The sequence below is a fragment of the Bos indicus genome, chromosome 6, assembly GCF_029378745.1.
Source record: "Bos indicus isolate NIAB-ARS_2022 breed Sahiwal x Tharparkar chromosome 6, NIAB-ARS_B.indTharparkar_mat_pri_1.0, whole genome shotgun sequence".
Lineage (NCBI taxonomy): Eukaryota > Metazoa > Chordata > Mammalia > Artiodactyla > Bovidae > Bos > Bos indicus.
The window spans coordinates 61,180,747-61,195,435 of record NC_091765.1 but is presented as its reverse complement, the minus strand read 5'-3'; the positions used below and the strand labels follow the sequence as shown (position 1 = coordinate 61,195,435).

General features: G+C 39.1%; 1 protein-coding gene and 1 long non-coding RNA gene across 21 annotated transcripts in view; one reads left to right on the top strand and one right to left on the bottom strand.

The window, feature by feature from the left end:
- The window catches only part of LOC139183624 (uncharacterized), a 32,607-nt gene extending 23,155 nt beyond the window's left edge, over positions 1–9,452 (top strand). Inside the window, exons 3-4 of the long non-coding RNA XR_011567175.1 lie at positions 5,613–5,667; positions 6,932–9,452. This is a non-coding gene — a long non-coding RNA (uncharacterized lncRNA). The remainder of the gene's footprint in view (positions 1–5,612; positions 5,668–6,931) is intronic.
- Positions 1–14,689, bottom strand: part of LIMCH1 (LIM and calponin homology domains 1) — a 352,227-nt gene that overhangs the window by 88,002 nt on the left and 249,536 nt on the right. For all 20 annotated transcript variants that reach the window (XM_019962649.2, XM_019962653.2, XM_019962658.2 and 17 more), the window contains exons 4-6: positions 13,662–13,768; positions 8,144–8,174; positions 6,046–6,156 (exon numbers count right to left, since the gene is read on the bottom strand). In XM_019962649.2, coding sequence (XP_019818208.2) covers positions 6,046–6,156; positions 8,144–8,174; positions 13,662–13,768 — 249 coding nt within the window. The remainder of the gene's footprint in view (positions 1–6,045; positions 6,157–8,143; positions 8,175–13,661; positions 13,769–14,689) is intronic.

Below are 14,689 nucleotides of genomic sequence, written 5' to 3'. Positions count from 1 at the left end.
ACTTGGCCAATTTCAGTTTTCTCATCAGTAAAATGGAGCAAATAATATTTATCTCATAGGGTTGCTGGGAGGGTTAAATGTATTACTACATGGAAAGCATTCAGAAAAATGCCTGATGCTTAAGTGCTCAAAAAATGTTAGCTATGCATTCATTTGGCATGTAAATGTCAATATATAAATCATACACAATTTATAAGTGCAGTTAAGGACATAATCTTATATAAACTCTGATATTCTTCTATCTCCTTCTCCATTTATATCCCATAACTAGATGCCTTGGGCCCAATTTCCCATCAGGGAGGACAAACACTTAGGAAGCCCACATCTAGAAATGACACAAATTTTACACAAGCTGCTTGGTACAGCATTACAAAACTGGATTTTCAAGAAAATAGTATCAGATTTTATTTTCTTGGGCTCCAAAATCACTGTGGGCAGTGACTGCAGCCATGAAATTTAAAAGACACTTGGTCTCTAGGAAAGCTATGACAAACCTAGACAGCGTATTAAAAAAGGAGACATCACATTGCCGACCAGGGTCCGTATAGTCACAGCTATGGTTTTTCCAGTAGTCATGTGTGGATGTGAGAGCTGGACCATACAGGAGGCTGAGCGCCGAAGAACTGATGCTTTCAAACTGTGGTGCTGGAGAAGACTCTTGAGAGTCCCTTGGACTGCAAGGAGATCAAACCAGTCAATCCTAAAGGAAATCACCCTGAATATTCATTGGAAGGACTGATGCTGAAGCTGAAGCTCCAATACATTGGCTACCTGATGCGTAGAGCCGACTCATTGGAAAAGATTCTGATGCTGGGAAAGACTGAGGGCAGGAGGAGAAGGGGGCTACAGAGGATGAGATGGTTAGATAGCATCACTGACTCAATGGATATATTTTGAGCAAACTCGGAGATAGTGGAGGACAGAGAAACCTGGTATGCTGTAGTGCCTGGGATCACAAAGAGTTGGACATGACTTAGTGACTGAACAACAACAAATATCAGGAAACCTTTCCCAGATACCCAAATGTCTCCCCTACCCTACCCTACAAACCACAGGAGAAAAGAAAGGAAAAAAAACCCAAAATTCAACATGCTTCTTGGAGCTTCAGTTGCTTTCTCACAGGTAGTTATGGGAAAGAAAAATAGAAAGGCCATTCTGTTCATGACTTCATAGAAAGCCAAGAGTAAAACCTTGGATCAAGTGAGAGCCGGAAGCTGAACGGCAGCTTGACAAATGTAAACCAGGCCACCTGTGGCCATCCTTGGCCATAGAAACCTCAGGGCGAAGCAAGAGATTGGAAACAAAGATGTGGATGTTAGCAGGATGAACAATTTTATTGGATTCCATCAAGTCACTCAAAGGCAAGCTTTGCGAGAGGGGTTAGAAGATATGAACAACACAAAGGCTTGCACAGTCTAAATGCTCCTTTCTTCACGTCTATTATGTTGTCTATGCTTCCCATCTAGCTGCCCAGTAGCTGCCTCCTGTCTTCTGCAGAGAGCACTCCAAGGAGAGGGGATAAGACTTAAGGCTCTCCAGTGTGCTAACTGTCGGTTGTTCCAGTAAAAGTGTGTTAATGAATGGGGTGGGAACTACTAGCTTCCACAATATTTTTGGATTATTTCACTCATCTGTCCTCTTCTTATCCTCCTTAGTCAGAGATAATGAGAACCAGCTAGGGTTGGTGAATGACTTACGCTTTCTGAGAAACTCCAGACACCTCTGTTTTACTACTCACCATTTTCTGCTTCTTTTGATTTATAAGGCGGTTAAATTCTATTCTGGAGTGTTTTAGGTTCTACTTTTTCAGCTGTCTCCACCCACCACGCTCTGGTTGGGAAGTTATTCATTCCACAGATACTGACCAAGCATCTTCTATGTGCCAAGCACTGTCTCAGTTCTGGGGACATAATGTTATGCAAATTCGAGAAACACCCTGTCCATCTTGGGCCCTACACTCTAGCAGGGAAGAAAAAAAGCAAACAGAAACACCAATAAATGAAGACAAAGTTGGACTGTATGTATCAGGAAAAATTAAGCAGATTACAGGAAGAGAAGTTGATGGTGGCTGTCATCTAGGGCAAGGTCTTATATTTGTTGGCTTATCCAGCTCCCCCCTCTATCCCCATGTTCTGCTAATACCCCTCACTGTCTGAAACAGGAGTAGTTTAGGCCAATCATGGTATACCTTGCTCCTGGTCACACTGACTAGCTCAGAAATAGCACCCACACTGGGCCAGAGTACACCCCAGGAATTTTCAGCCGGGGCCAGGGAGGAGAATTCCTTGCCTTTCTGGGCAAGGAGCTAGAAGCAGAGAATTCTGTTTTTGGCCATAGTCTCTGCTATGGCAGAATGTCTAACTATAGGAGGAAAGGATGAATTCAAAGACAGACAGGAAGAGATGAGAGAAAGAAAGAGAGAGAAAGAACCTAGAAGGTCAACATAGTTCCAGACCCTGAGATCTTTAGGGCCACCCTCATCCCCTCGGCTCTTCCTTTAATCTCACTATTCTTGTAGTAACTCCCCTTGGTTTAGCTTAGGCATCCCCTCCTTTGGAAGACCTCTGACATATCCAGGCCCAGTGAAAGGCCATTATCACCATGCCTTCAGAGACCTTTACTGTCTAATGCAATAGCAACCTACTATGAACACCTATGTCCACATGTAATTAGTGCACTACAGAACAAGTTGTACCGTAATCATTTTTTGCACATTTCTCCTACTAGAAAAAAATGAATATGAAATAAATCTCATGAATACGAATTAAATGAATATGAAATAAATAGCCTTTGTGAACGGAGAAGGCAATGGCAGCCCACTCCAGTACTCTTGCCTGGAAAATCCCATGGATGGAGGAGCCTGGTAGGCTACAGTCCATGGGGTCGCTAAGAGTCGGACACGACTGAGCGACTTCACTTTCACTTTTCACTTTCATGCACTGGAGAAGGAAATGGCAACCCACTCCAGTGTTCTTGCCTGGAGAATCCCAGGGACGGCAGAGCCTGGTGGGCTGCCCTCTATGGGGTCGCACAGAGTCGGACACTACTGAAGTGACTTAGCAGCAGCAGCAGCCTTTGTGAAAGAAAAGCTTTAAATTTCAAATCTACTTCAGCTTGAGTATGTGCAGAAGAGATTCCAGTTGTCTCTCAGTATCTGTTTCCCAGTTCTTTTCCAGTGAAAATACCCATAATCTGCTTTTTATTTTTTAGTGGGAGGCAGGACATTGTAATGTTTTATTTATTGGCTGTGCTGGATCTTTGTTGCTGCGTGAGCTTTTCTCTAGTTGTGGTGAGCAGGGGCTACTCTCCAGTTGCAATGCACAGGCTTCTCATCGCAGTGGCTTCTCTTGTGTGGAGCATGGCTCTAGGGCATGCGGGCTTCAGTAGCCGTGACACCTAGGCTCAGTAGTTGTAGCTCCCAGGCTTCGCAACACGTGGGATTTTCCCAGATCAGGGATCGAGCCCATGTCTTCTGCATTGGCAGGCAAATTCTTTACCCCTGAGCCACAGCAAAGTCCACATGCAGTTTTTAGATGAAATAAAATCTACTTTCCTCAAGTCTTTCCTTACAGCTAGCAACGGATATGTGACCAAGTTTAAGTCAACAGGATGTGAGCAGAAGTGTAGTGCATGACTTCCCAGAAGTGTCTTGAAAGTAAGGCACAGAGCTTTCTTCTTCTTGTCCCTGATTTTTCTTGGTTAAGAGGAGGACGTGAAGGCTAAAGCTTGCGTGGCTACCTTGGATCAAAAGGCTATGAGCTGAGGATCATGGAGTAAAAGGACAGTAGGCCCCAGCCAGTCACAGAACCTCCACACCAGTCCTGGACAGCTCATGTCCAGATCTTACTTACAGGAGTTTGACATAAGACTCTATTTAATCTAAGCCATTGGTAGAGTTTTCTGCATTTACCAACCAAACTCTATCCTAATTGATAAAATGAGTAATACACAAAATGAGATAATACACACTATTGTTGTTTAGTCGCTAAATCGTATTCAACTCTTTGTGACCCCATGGACTGCAGCACACCAGGCTTCACTGTCCTTCAATATCTCCCAGAGTTTTCTCAAACTCATGTCCATTGAGTCAGTGATGCTATCTAACCATCTCATCCTCTGTAGCCCTCTTCTCCTCCTGCCGTCAACTTTCCCAGCATCAGGATCTTTTCCAATGAGTCAGTTCTTCACATCAGGTGGCCAAAGGATTGGAGCTTCAGCTTCAGCATCAGTCCTTCCAATGAATATTCAGAGTTGATTTCCTTTAGGACTGACTGGTTTGATCTCCTTGTTGTCCATGGGACTCTGAAGAGTCTTCTCCAGCACCACAGCCTGAAAGCATCAGTTCTTCTGTGTCAGCCTTCTTTACGGTCCAACTCTCACATCCATACATGACTACTCGAGAAACCAATCTAATATTTCCGGTTATCAAATAGACCAGTGAAGTTCAGGTGAGTTACTCTCTAGTTTACATAGAGATATGGGAGCATCACAGCTGGTTTTTTTTAGTTGTTACGCTTTGTCCAGTGATACTAACTACTCCCTTGTGTCCTGTGACATCTATATTCATTAAAAAGGTAACAGCTGTTCACAATAGCAGGTCCTTTCAAGGAAGTTGTTAATAACTAACTATCTCAAAAGAAACGGAAGTCAGGAGAGACTCTGCAGCTGCAGAGACCAATAGATGCTCGGATTTTTAAGGAGCCAGACTAGCAGTAAGAAATGTCAATAATGAGAAGAAATTATATTTCCAGAGAATCAAGCAGGGAAACTATGAGGCAGAGCTTTTAAATAGTTTAAAACAGATAATCCATCTATCATTATACAAGTCCAAATTTAACAAAAAACAATAAACATTTAGATTTCACAAATCCAGACTAAAGCTTACCTTTGTACTTTGCCTAAGTAACTCTTTTGAGTGAGATGAAGATTAAAGGACAAATAAGAGTTAAGACTAAGAAACAATGTGTTTGAGCGGTGTGTTTATTTTTCAAGGAATTGAGCTTAAAGGACTTTGTTTATATGTGTTATGACCAATATGAAAGCTTTGTCCATTTAAACATTCATGAGCCAGTCTGTTTCTAGCCAAACACAAAGAACTGTCAGAACTATTTGCTTTAAGGAAAGAAGAATAAATTGTTAGAAAATTGCAGCAAATTCTTGCTTTCAGTATTAAAAGCAAAACTATAAAATACAGACTGTCTCTCACCGAGGTCTCATGAGTGCATTTAGTTTTCATGTTAGAGGAAAGAGGAGGAAGGCCTTAGTTATCTTGGCTGCACTACAGGTCTTATCCAAAACCCATGGGTGCTACTGATTCCAATGAGTCTTACCTACTCACTGAGGATGCTGGGTGGGGCTGCTCCCGGGTGATGCCATATCCTAGTACTTTGGGTGAGTTCTTATTTACTGCTGCATCTTTAACAGGCACACACAAAACAGCCACACACAAAACACACTACTTTTTCTTGGACAAATCCCTACCTTAGGTCAGTCTTTCTCATAATTAAATACACAAAGCTCTCACTATTACAATGTTTTCCCAATTTTCAGGTCATTCAAATGCAATGGTCATAAGATATACATCTTAGAAGAGTATGTTTCTAATTTTTCAGAGACCAAGGCAAGAACTTGGCCAACGTTACCTCACCCATACCAAGGCTCTGACAGGTAAGCAAAATGACCTTTAGGATCAAAGTGCAGAGCAAGTCTTCATTTTTGTATAATACTGTGTTGTTTCATTCAGGCATTATTTCCCCAAGAAAGCAGGCACTGAGCTTTTTGGCACCCAGAGTCATATACTGACAGACTGAATTTGCTCTTTGGGAATTCAAGTTGGATAGAGATAAGCCCTCCCATTCTCAGAAGGGAATAAAATTTCAGGTAGGTGTGGAGTATAGGGGGCAAAACTGTCGTTGGTAAGACACATGACATCTTTGGCCTGTGCGATTTTATCATGCGGACCTGTAATGATCTTAAAAGCAAGCAAATGTGTTACTTTCCCACATTATCTAAACCTCATGGGATGAGGAAGAAAAGCCAAGTTACCTTTCTCATCTGAGCCAGCAAGCCTTCAAACTCCTTCAGGTTCAGCGTAGTCCCACTGTACGAGGCACAGCTGTTCGCCGCTTTGCCCAGCCAGTAAATGGTCACTAGTACCTGTGATACAGAACCATGCACAAAGAATTACTTTTCAACCAAGAAGTCAGTAACGCTCCTTGAACAGGAAAGCAGGAAGAGAGAATGTGAAGCGCTAATTTACAAAAACCACCTTCCATGAGGTATCCATTCTAGGTAAAATTGTTTTACTAGGAACCCAATGCTGCGTCAGTCAACACAAACATGATTCAGTAGTGAAAATAAGACCCTAGTTTTAGGAAGAATTTGGTTGTGAGAATGTGAGCAGGAAGGAAAAATAAATCTTCCAAAACTATTTTCATGTCATGAAGGTTTCAAAACCAGGAAGCAAAAATTTTCAGAAACTCTGGAGTCTTTACCCAGACAAGCAATGAAACAGGTTGTCAATTCCTTTCAAGAGTGGTACTTTTAAAAGGCCCATAATTTCTACTTGCGGGCACAGAGGTTCTGCTAAGGCCATTAGTAAAAATTTTTCAAAGGAGTGAGAAAACATAATTAGTGGTTTCCAGAACAAGATCAACAAAATATATCTAATTAAAGTCAGAGGACAGCAATGTAATGAAGAATACATTCTGCAGAGACCTAGCTCTGGGGTATAGTTAGTTAGATTCCTATTAATCTGAGATGGGAAATTTTGGGCTGGGCAAGACTACTGCCAATTAGCAATTGTTTGAATGTTTAAGAATGTCTATGAATATTCACTGGTCTGAAGCTTCAGTCCTAAGTTAATTCTGTCCTGTTTTTCCAAAGAAACTGTCCACAAAAGCGAATTCTCTTTATACTGATTTTCCCACAGAACCCCACAGGGGTCATCTGAAGATGAGCTCCATAAAGTTGAATGACCGGGATCTCAAGCCTATGGAAAAGCTAAGACTATGATTTTGTTTTCACATTTGGTCTTAATGCTCTAGCTAGGCTGGGAAGTATTTACTGTCCCTCCCTCTATTTGCTAGGCCAGAAAATGCTCTGGACAGCATGATATATGTACAAGCTTCCAGATGGCAACAGGCCCAAAATATGGTTATGTGCATCATTGCTAAGATGTGATTTGGTTTTCTACCTCTGTGGGAAAATGTTAGTTTAAGAATCCTTCAAAACTTCCAGAAATTCTTTTTTAAATGATTACTTACAAATAAATTTCTAGAGTACAGACAATTACAGATGTCAGGACATGAACTAGGCCCATAAAATAACTCATGTGTGCTAAGGGTATGAGGCTCTCTTGAAAAGTGTAATAGGAGAACAAAAGACAGGACTGTGTTGTGTTTTAGATTATGGGGTTTCTGTTTAAAATTGTATGATGAAAAATGCACATAACTGTGGTTTTACAGAGGAAGAAAAAGGAGGTAAGAATGAGAATGTCAGTCAAATATAATAGCACCCTGGAAATTTTTTAAAAGTGGAGGGTCACAGCCAATTTTAAAATTTTATAGACAGAAGATCATTTCGTACACTCTTCAATTTAAACTTAAAAGAGCAGTAATGTACTTGCCCTTGGAAAATAAGATCTAACTAGAAAAAGATGATTTTGGAAAGTGCTAATAAAAACCTCAAAAGATTAATAGCAAAAAAATACACAAAAGGTACAGGCCCACAATAGTCAACAGTATTTATATTATACTAATATTTTCCCAAAAACAACTTGCCCAACTGCTTAATTTAATAACCCCATCTGTGCTTACCCACGGCAAGGAAGTAATATTAGTGCTCAGACACATCATTCTGTGTTTAAGAAACCAAATTACAAATAGAGTGCAAGCTTTCATTTATTTCAGATGGAGCTCTTATCTAATTAAAGAGACATTCCCCCCCAACCAGAAAAAAACTACCATTTTTATTTCTATCACTGACATTAATTTTTCTATCAGAGGCACATATACTTGTTTTCTAAGAATGATTCTTTCTAGCTAGGCATTCGAGAGGCACTGAACTTATGAGGTAAAATTTATGCCCGAACCACCAATGTTAGAAGGAGAAAAGCTTTAGAAAGTGAAGCTAAAACACTTACATTTTTCAGCTTCCTACTATAGTCAAGACTCCTAATTAGGAAAAAGGAAAAGAAAATATGATCAGTTTCTTCACTGTGATCTTCATTTCAACATCTCTAAGATATATGTGAGAGCTAACAAATACAATGAAATCATCAGAATATATTATTTTTAAGGTCTACGATTAGTAATTTCAGGTACTAAATAAAATTACACAGAAAACAAAATAAGGAAGGATAAGATGGGATTAAAATTCCATAGTACACCATGGAAAGATGAATGTTTTGTAACATCTGGAAAATGAAGAATTCCATTTAAAACTAGGACTGTTTATATTTGTATACTCAAAGCTGAACTGTTCAAGTAAAATTTTGCCTAGGTTATATATCACTGTCAAACTGAAATCTGACTACACTTCCAAAATCTTCTTTATACAAGTACTTTTAACAAAGGTCTAAAACTACTTAATTAAATAGACCTGAAAAATATATGTAGAAGAGGCAATACTATCCAAATATTTGTTCTTTTCTGCTATGGACATAAATTAGTGTTGGGAATTAGCCATTAGCAGGAAAATATGCATGCTATGTTCAAATATACACACACGCATTCTTAAATATACAGAAACATTTATTCTCAAACTATAAACAAAAAAGCTACTTGGTGGTACTTTCTAAATATCCATACAGTGAAATATAAGAATTTCTTCTAAATTATTCTAAGTTTTCTTTAGCATGTCAACAAATAAATACTAGGAAAACAAATGCTACATTTCTTTTTTCCACAGAACTTCAGTTGGGGGTTGGGGAGGGGGAATGTAATTCTATTGAAAAAACTAGTCAAGAATTTCTTCAGATATTTAGATCACAATTACCTAACTGCTGCATATTCTGACCCAACGTACAGATTAATGAACAGATGCCCAATTTTAAGCCAACTGAGATTGGAGGGAATGGAAAAAACATAGTCCAGATCCAGGATATAAACCATCAACAGACACTCACATTGCAAGAAGCAGTGGTCCAACCTGGATTGGATTAGGAGCATGTTTCATATTCCCCCCATTAACAGAAAGGATGATATGTCATTAACTGCTTAGGTGTTTGCTAGGATTTAAAAAAACTGAACAACAACAACAGAACTAGATGAAAGCAAACAAAAATCTATTAAAGATTTGAATTTTTGGTGAGAAACTTAAGAACAGGGAACATAAGACTTTCTCTGCACTGACAATGAACATTTTTTGACTAAAATTGTGACCCAGTTCTGAAAAAAAGTCACACTTGGCACACTCTAGGAGCTCACAAAACATTTGTTGAGTGACTCACACATAACAACCATGTGAAAACGCTTCTAAATTTTTCAGAGACGTCCTCGGGAGCAACCCAAAGGCTTCCTCCTTTGCATCCAGTTGCTGCAGTTCTCTAGAATGATATTTGCTGCAAGCCCTTTTGGATTATGCTTTCATTTCTCACCAAGGTTGTCTGGCACCCATTACAGGTAGAGTGCACAAAATTACACACCCAGTAATCATTTGCAGGTTCTCCCTCTTTCTTTCTTTGTCTACTCAAGTTACTTCTCAAAAAAAAAAAAAAAAAAGAGTAAGAAAAATTACCTACAAAAAAAGCTAAAGAGTACTTTGAAAAAGACAATTTGAAAAAGTATCAAAATTATCTATGTACATGTTGGCCAATTTACTTTTCTGTACAGCAGAAATTGACGCAGCAGTGTAAAGCAACTATACTCCAATTTTTAAAAAAAGCATCAGAATTTTCTTCTTGGGATCCACCCCTCTACCTATTGCTTTCAGTACTAACTGGTGTCAACAGGGTGTTTTCCATCTCTGCTAATGCTTGGCTCAACTTTCAGAGGGGAAAGCAGAAAAATATAGCAGTTTCTACTTTCATTTACCAGAGCTATGAAATCCACATGTGTTACAAATGTCCCCAGACAGTACTAAGTTAAACCAGCATCACTTACAGAAAAGTTGTGAAGCAGATAGTTCATTCCATGCCCCAATCCTCCTTAATGCTACAGATTTTCTAAGTACCATAAATGAATTTATGGCATAATTTCAATATAAAGTTCTTTAGGTTCTAAATATTCATACAGTGAAATAAAAATTCTTTCTCTATAATTATTCCCAATTCAACCTCCTATAACGCCTGTGGACAACTCCTCAAACCACACTCATCCTTGCTCATTACCCTTCTACCACACTGGCTGGCCACTCTTCTTTCTCTTTCTAGACATCAAGTTTGCTTTTCTTTCCTAGCCTTTCTACCTACCCTTCCTCTGCCCTGAATACCATATAGATCTTTGCATGGCTGGCTCTTGCTTTCCTTTCATGCCTCAGTCCTCAGCTGAAATGCTATCCCTTCAGAGAGACTATTCTTGACACATTTTCTTTTTTATTACCCCTCAGTTTTGTTGAGCTATAATTGATATAAAACATTTTATAAGTTTAAGGTGTGCAACACAATGATCTGATATATTGATATATATATATATATATGTATATTGTAATTGTCACTATCTTTTACATCATTTATTTTATTACTATTTTCTCCTCAGCACTTACCACTCCCTGCAATTTTTAAAAATCTGCTTATTTACTTCTCATTTCTTGACACAGGGTATATAATTCCATGTGAACAGAAGGCCTATTCTCTAGTGACCAGAAAGGATCAGACATATAGGAGCTGCTCAATAAATCTGCTGAATGAATGAAAAATATCAGTCATAGGGGAAAGCGATGGGCAAGTGTTTCTTAACAAAATTAATAACCTCAAGTGAAGGAAAAACTTAAAAGGGAAGAAAATAAGAAGAAATACAAAATGGGAGATAAGTGGAAAGATATGATAAAGAAGGGAAGGGAGGCACTGGGAAGAGAAGGAGACGGAGAAAAGAAGCAAAAGCAAGAAAAGGACAGAGGAAAGAACAGGAGAAGGGGAAGATGGCCTAGTAACTGAGAAGTGAGTGTGTGCCACTGGTCTAAGAGACTTTTTTCCCTTTGGATTGCTTTCTGTGTCTTTGAATTAAAGTCTCTTTAGAAGGTGGTTGACCCACCTTCCCAGATCTGCACTGAGCAAGCTTTAGCTAGAATCATACCCATAAGAATATTCTGTCCAATTCCAGTTTACATATGAAGACACAGAGCCCTACTGAAGCAAAGGCTCTTGGATTATAGACCTAAGGGGTAGCATATGTAGAGGCAGACCCTGGGTTTACTGATGCCCAGGCTTTTACAGAAAAGCAATTAAGGTGATATGAGTTCTAAATTTCTAAAACTAATCAGTCTCAGAGTTCTCCTGGTTTAGTAACATACTGGTTTAGAGTGACTTAAAAAAAAAAAAATGAATGCAGCTGCCAATATCGTTAAGTGAACTTTCCTTCACCCTCTAAGCAATGTGTGTGTGACTAATGATTACCTACCATGCCACATAGTTACTATTGTTTCTGGTCACTTGCCACCCAGGTGAAACTACAAATATGAGATGAGGCAGAACCTGAAACAATTTCCTAAGCTGAATAATGATTTATACAGGCTGGATTTAGGTGCAGAACAAATGGAGCATGTGAGCACTAAAATGAGGTTTATGGTGCTCTCCATATTCAAATATCATAACTTTTATTCTGTTATTTTTGCCCCTAACTAAAGTTTTTCCATGAGAAATATTAAAGAGAGGTCAAAAGGTACAAACCTCTAGTTATAAAATAAATAAATAGTGGGGTTGTAATGTACAGCATGACAACTATAGCTAATAAAACAATATTGCTTATTTGAAAGTTGCTAAGAGAGAAGATCTTAGAAGTACACATTGCAAGAAAAATACATTTTATATAGTGATAGATGTTAACTAGACTTACTGTGGTAAACATTTTGCAATATACACAAATACTGAATTACTATGTTGTACATATGAAACTAATATCATAGTGTATGTCAATTATGTCCAACTCTGTGTGACCCTATGGACTGTAGCCTGCCAGGCTCCTCTGTCCATGGAATTTTCCAGGTAAGAATACTGAAGTGGGTTGCCATTTCCTTCTCCAGGGGATCTTCCTGAACTGTGGTCCTGGAGGAGACTCTTGAGAGTCCCTTGGACAGCAAGGAGATCAAACCAGTCTATCCTAAAGGAAATCAACCCTGAATATTCATTGGAAGGACTGATGCTGAAGCTGAAGCTGCAATACTTTGGCCACCTGATGCGGAGAGCTGACTCATTGGAAAAGACACTGATGCTGGGAAAGATTGAGGGCAGGAGGAGAAGCGGGCAACAGAGGATGAGATGGTTAGATGGCATCACCAACTCCATGGACATGAGGTTGAGTAAACTCTGGGAGATAGTGAAGGACCGGGAAGCCTGGTGTGCTGCAGTCCATGGGGTTGCAAAGTGTCGGATATGACTGAGCGACTGAACAACAACAACACATGTCAATTATATGTAAAAAGAAGGCACACTGACAACAGAGAAGTGATTTTTATATAGTCAGTCATGGATGACTCTCCCTTATTCCTAGTCATAAATCATAAAATCCAATATAAACTCCAATTTGATTTCATTTAGTAGTTTCCATATTTTCCCCCATCATTAAAAAAAAAAAAAGCCAGTATGAGCAGACAAATACCAAAAAATTTACAGTTCTGAATCTTGGTGTTTCTCTTTCTTCTGCCCTTCTATGGTAAAATGACCCAAAAGTAATCAAAAGGAGAAGTACATCCAACCCAAAGATGCTATGTATGTAACTAAGCTTATTATTAAAGCATATTAATGCCAAACACTGTTTGACTAACTTGGAAAATGTTTTATATGAATTTGGTAGAGTCTGAAGAACTTTTAAACTACAGAAAAGTTACCTCCACCATCTCAAAAGGACTCTTCATCTCATCACCCTGCTCACAGCTATTTCTTTACAGAGAAGCACACTTGCCTTCTCTTGTACTAAAACATTCTTTCCCAAGAATTCTTTGGCCCCAAACATGGCTCACTGAGTAGATACAGTCAACAACAGTCAAATGGCCAATGATCCATCTTCAGAGAACTTAATCACTGACACATATGAGAAAACAGTTACAAATGTAAATGGAGAAGAGATTTTTCCATAATCTATTGCCTTCTTTGCATAATAAACAGAGTTCAGAACTGTTTAGGAGTTTGCAGTCTTCCAAGAGCCTATTCATATGCCCAACTGGAGCCAATAAAAGCTTTTTGTCTAACCCAAATAGATTTTGCGCATACTTCTCCCTTGCCTCTCCCTCTGTTAATTTCACCTAAAAGTTTTCCTCCTTGTCTCTAAAATTCTAACTCTATATGTATGATTTTTGCATTTCAAAAAATTATGTTTGATCAGAATGAAAGTTAGGCACAAGGGAAGGCCAATGTGGCTTGTTCTGAAAGCTGGATTTTCACCTTCACATTTCTAATTTATTAGGCATGCCCAATTCTCTGCCTCTTAGACCTTACAACATCATCGCAAACCCGCAAATCAAGCCGTAAATGGGTTTCCCTTGAACATAAATCGTGCAGGACTTACTTGACTGCGACTCTGTTGGACGTATCCTGCAGGTCACTCGGGTCAAAAAGCTGAGATTCTTTAAGGCCGAGCTCTTTACAACCTCTCAAGAATAATATGATATTGTCCTGGAAGAAAGAAAAGAAATCTAAGTCTACATTATTTAATATTATTTCATGAACCAATCTTTCCTCTTTAATAGTCCAAATCACTGGAGAGAAGACAATCCTTAGGGCAGTCAGAGTCAGATGTGAGTCATGGCTTGTTAGATAATAAAATCATACTTTGTTAGGAAATCCTGGAGTAAACAGACACTGCAAACTTTTGAACCCACAGCTATATCAAATTCATTGTTCTTCCCTTTACCTTTCACATTGGTGTAAAACTTTAAGTTAAATGCCACTGAAAAATAAAACTTAGGACTTCCCTGGTGGCCCAGTAGTTAAGAATCTACCTGCCAATACAAGGAACAAGGATTCGATCCCTGACCTGGGGAGATTCCACATCCTAAGAGGTAACTACTAAGCCTTCACTTTTATGCCTGTGTTCTGCAACAAGAGAGTATCCCTTGCTTGCCACAATTAGAGAAGGCCTGCTTGCAGTGCCAAAGACCCAACACAGCCAAAAATAAATAAATACATAAAAAAAAATTTTTTTTAAAGAAAAGTGTAACTTAAGTGATTTGAGGGGAGTAGTCCCAGGTGATAGTGATAAAGAACCTGCCTGCCAATGCAGGAGACACAGGAGACAGTGGTTTGATCTCTAGGTCAGCAAGATTCCCTGGAGGAGGGCATGGCAATCCACTCCAGTATTCTTGCCTGGAGAATCCCATGGATAGAGGAGCTTGGTGGGCTACAGTCCACAGGGTCACAAAGAGTTGGACACGACTGAAGCAACTTAATACACAGTACTTCTATTGCTTCAAAGTTTTGTCCATGTCTTATTGCCTAGAATCTGGTTCAACATTTAAAAAAAAAAAATAGGTTTTACTACCTAAGAGTCATCTTTGAGTTTTTCTTTTTAACTGATCTTCAAAAAGTACATCCTTC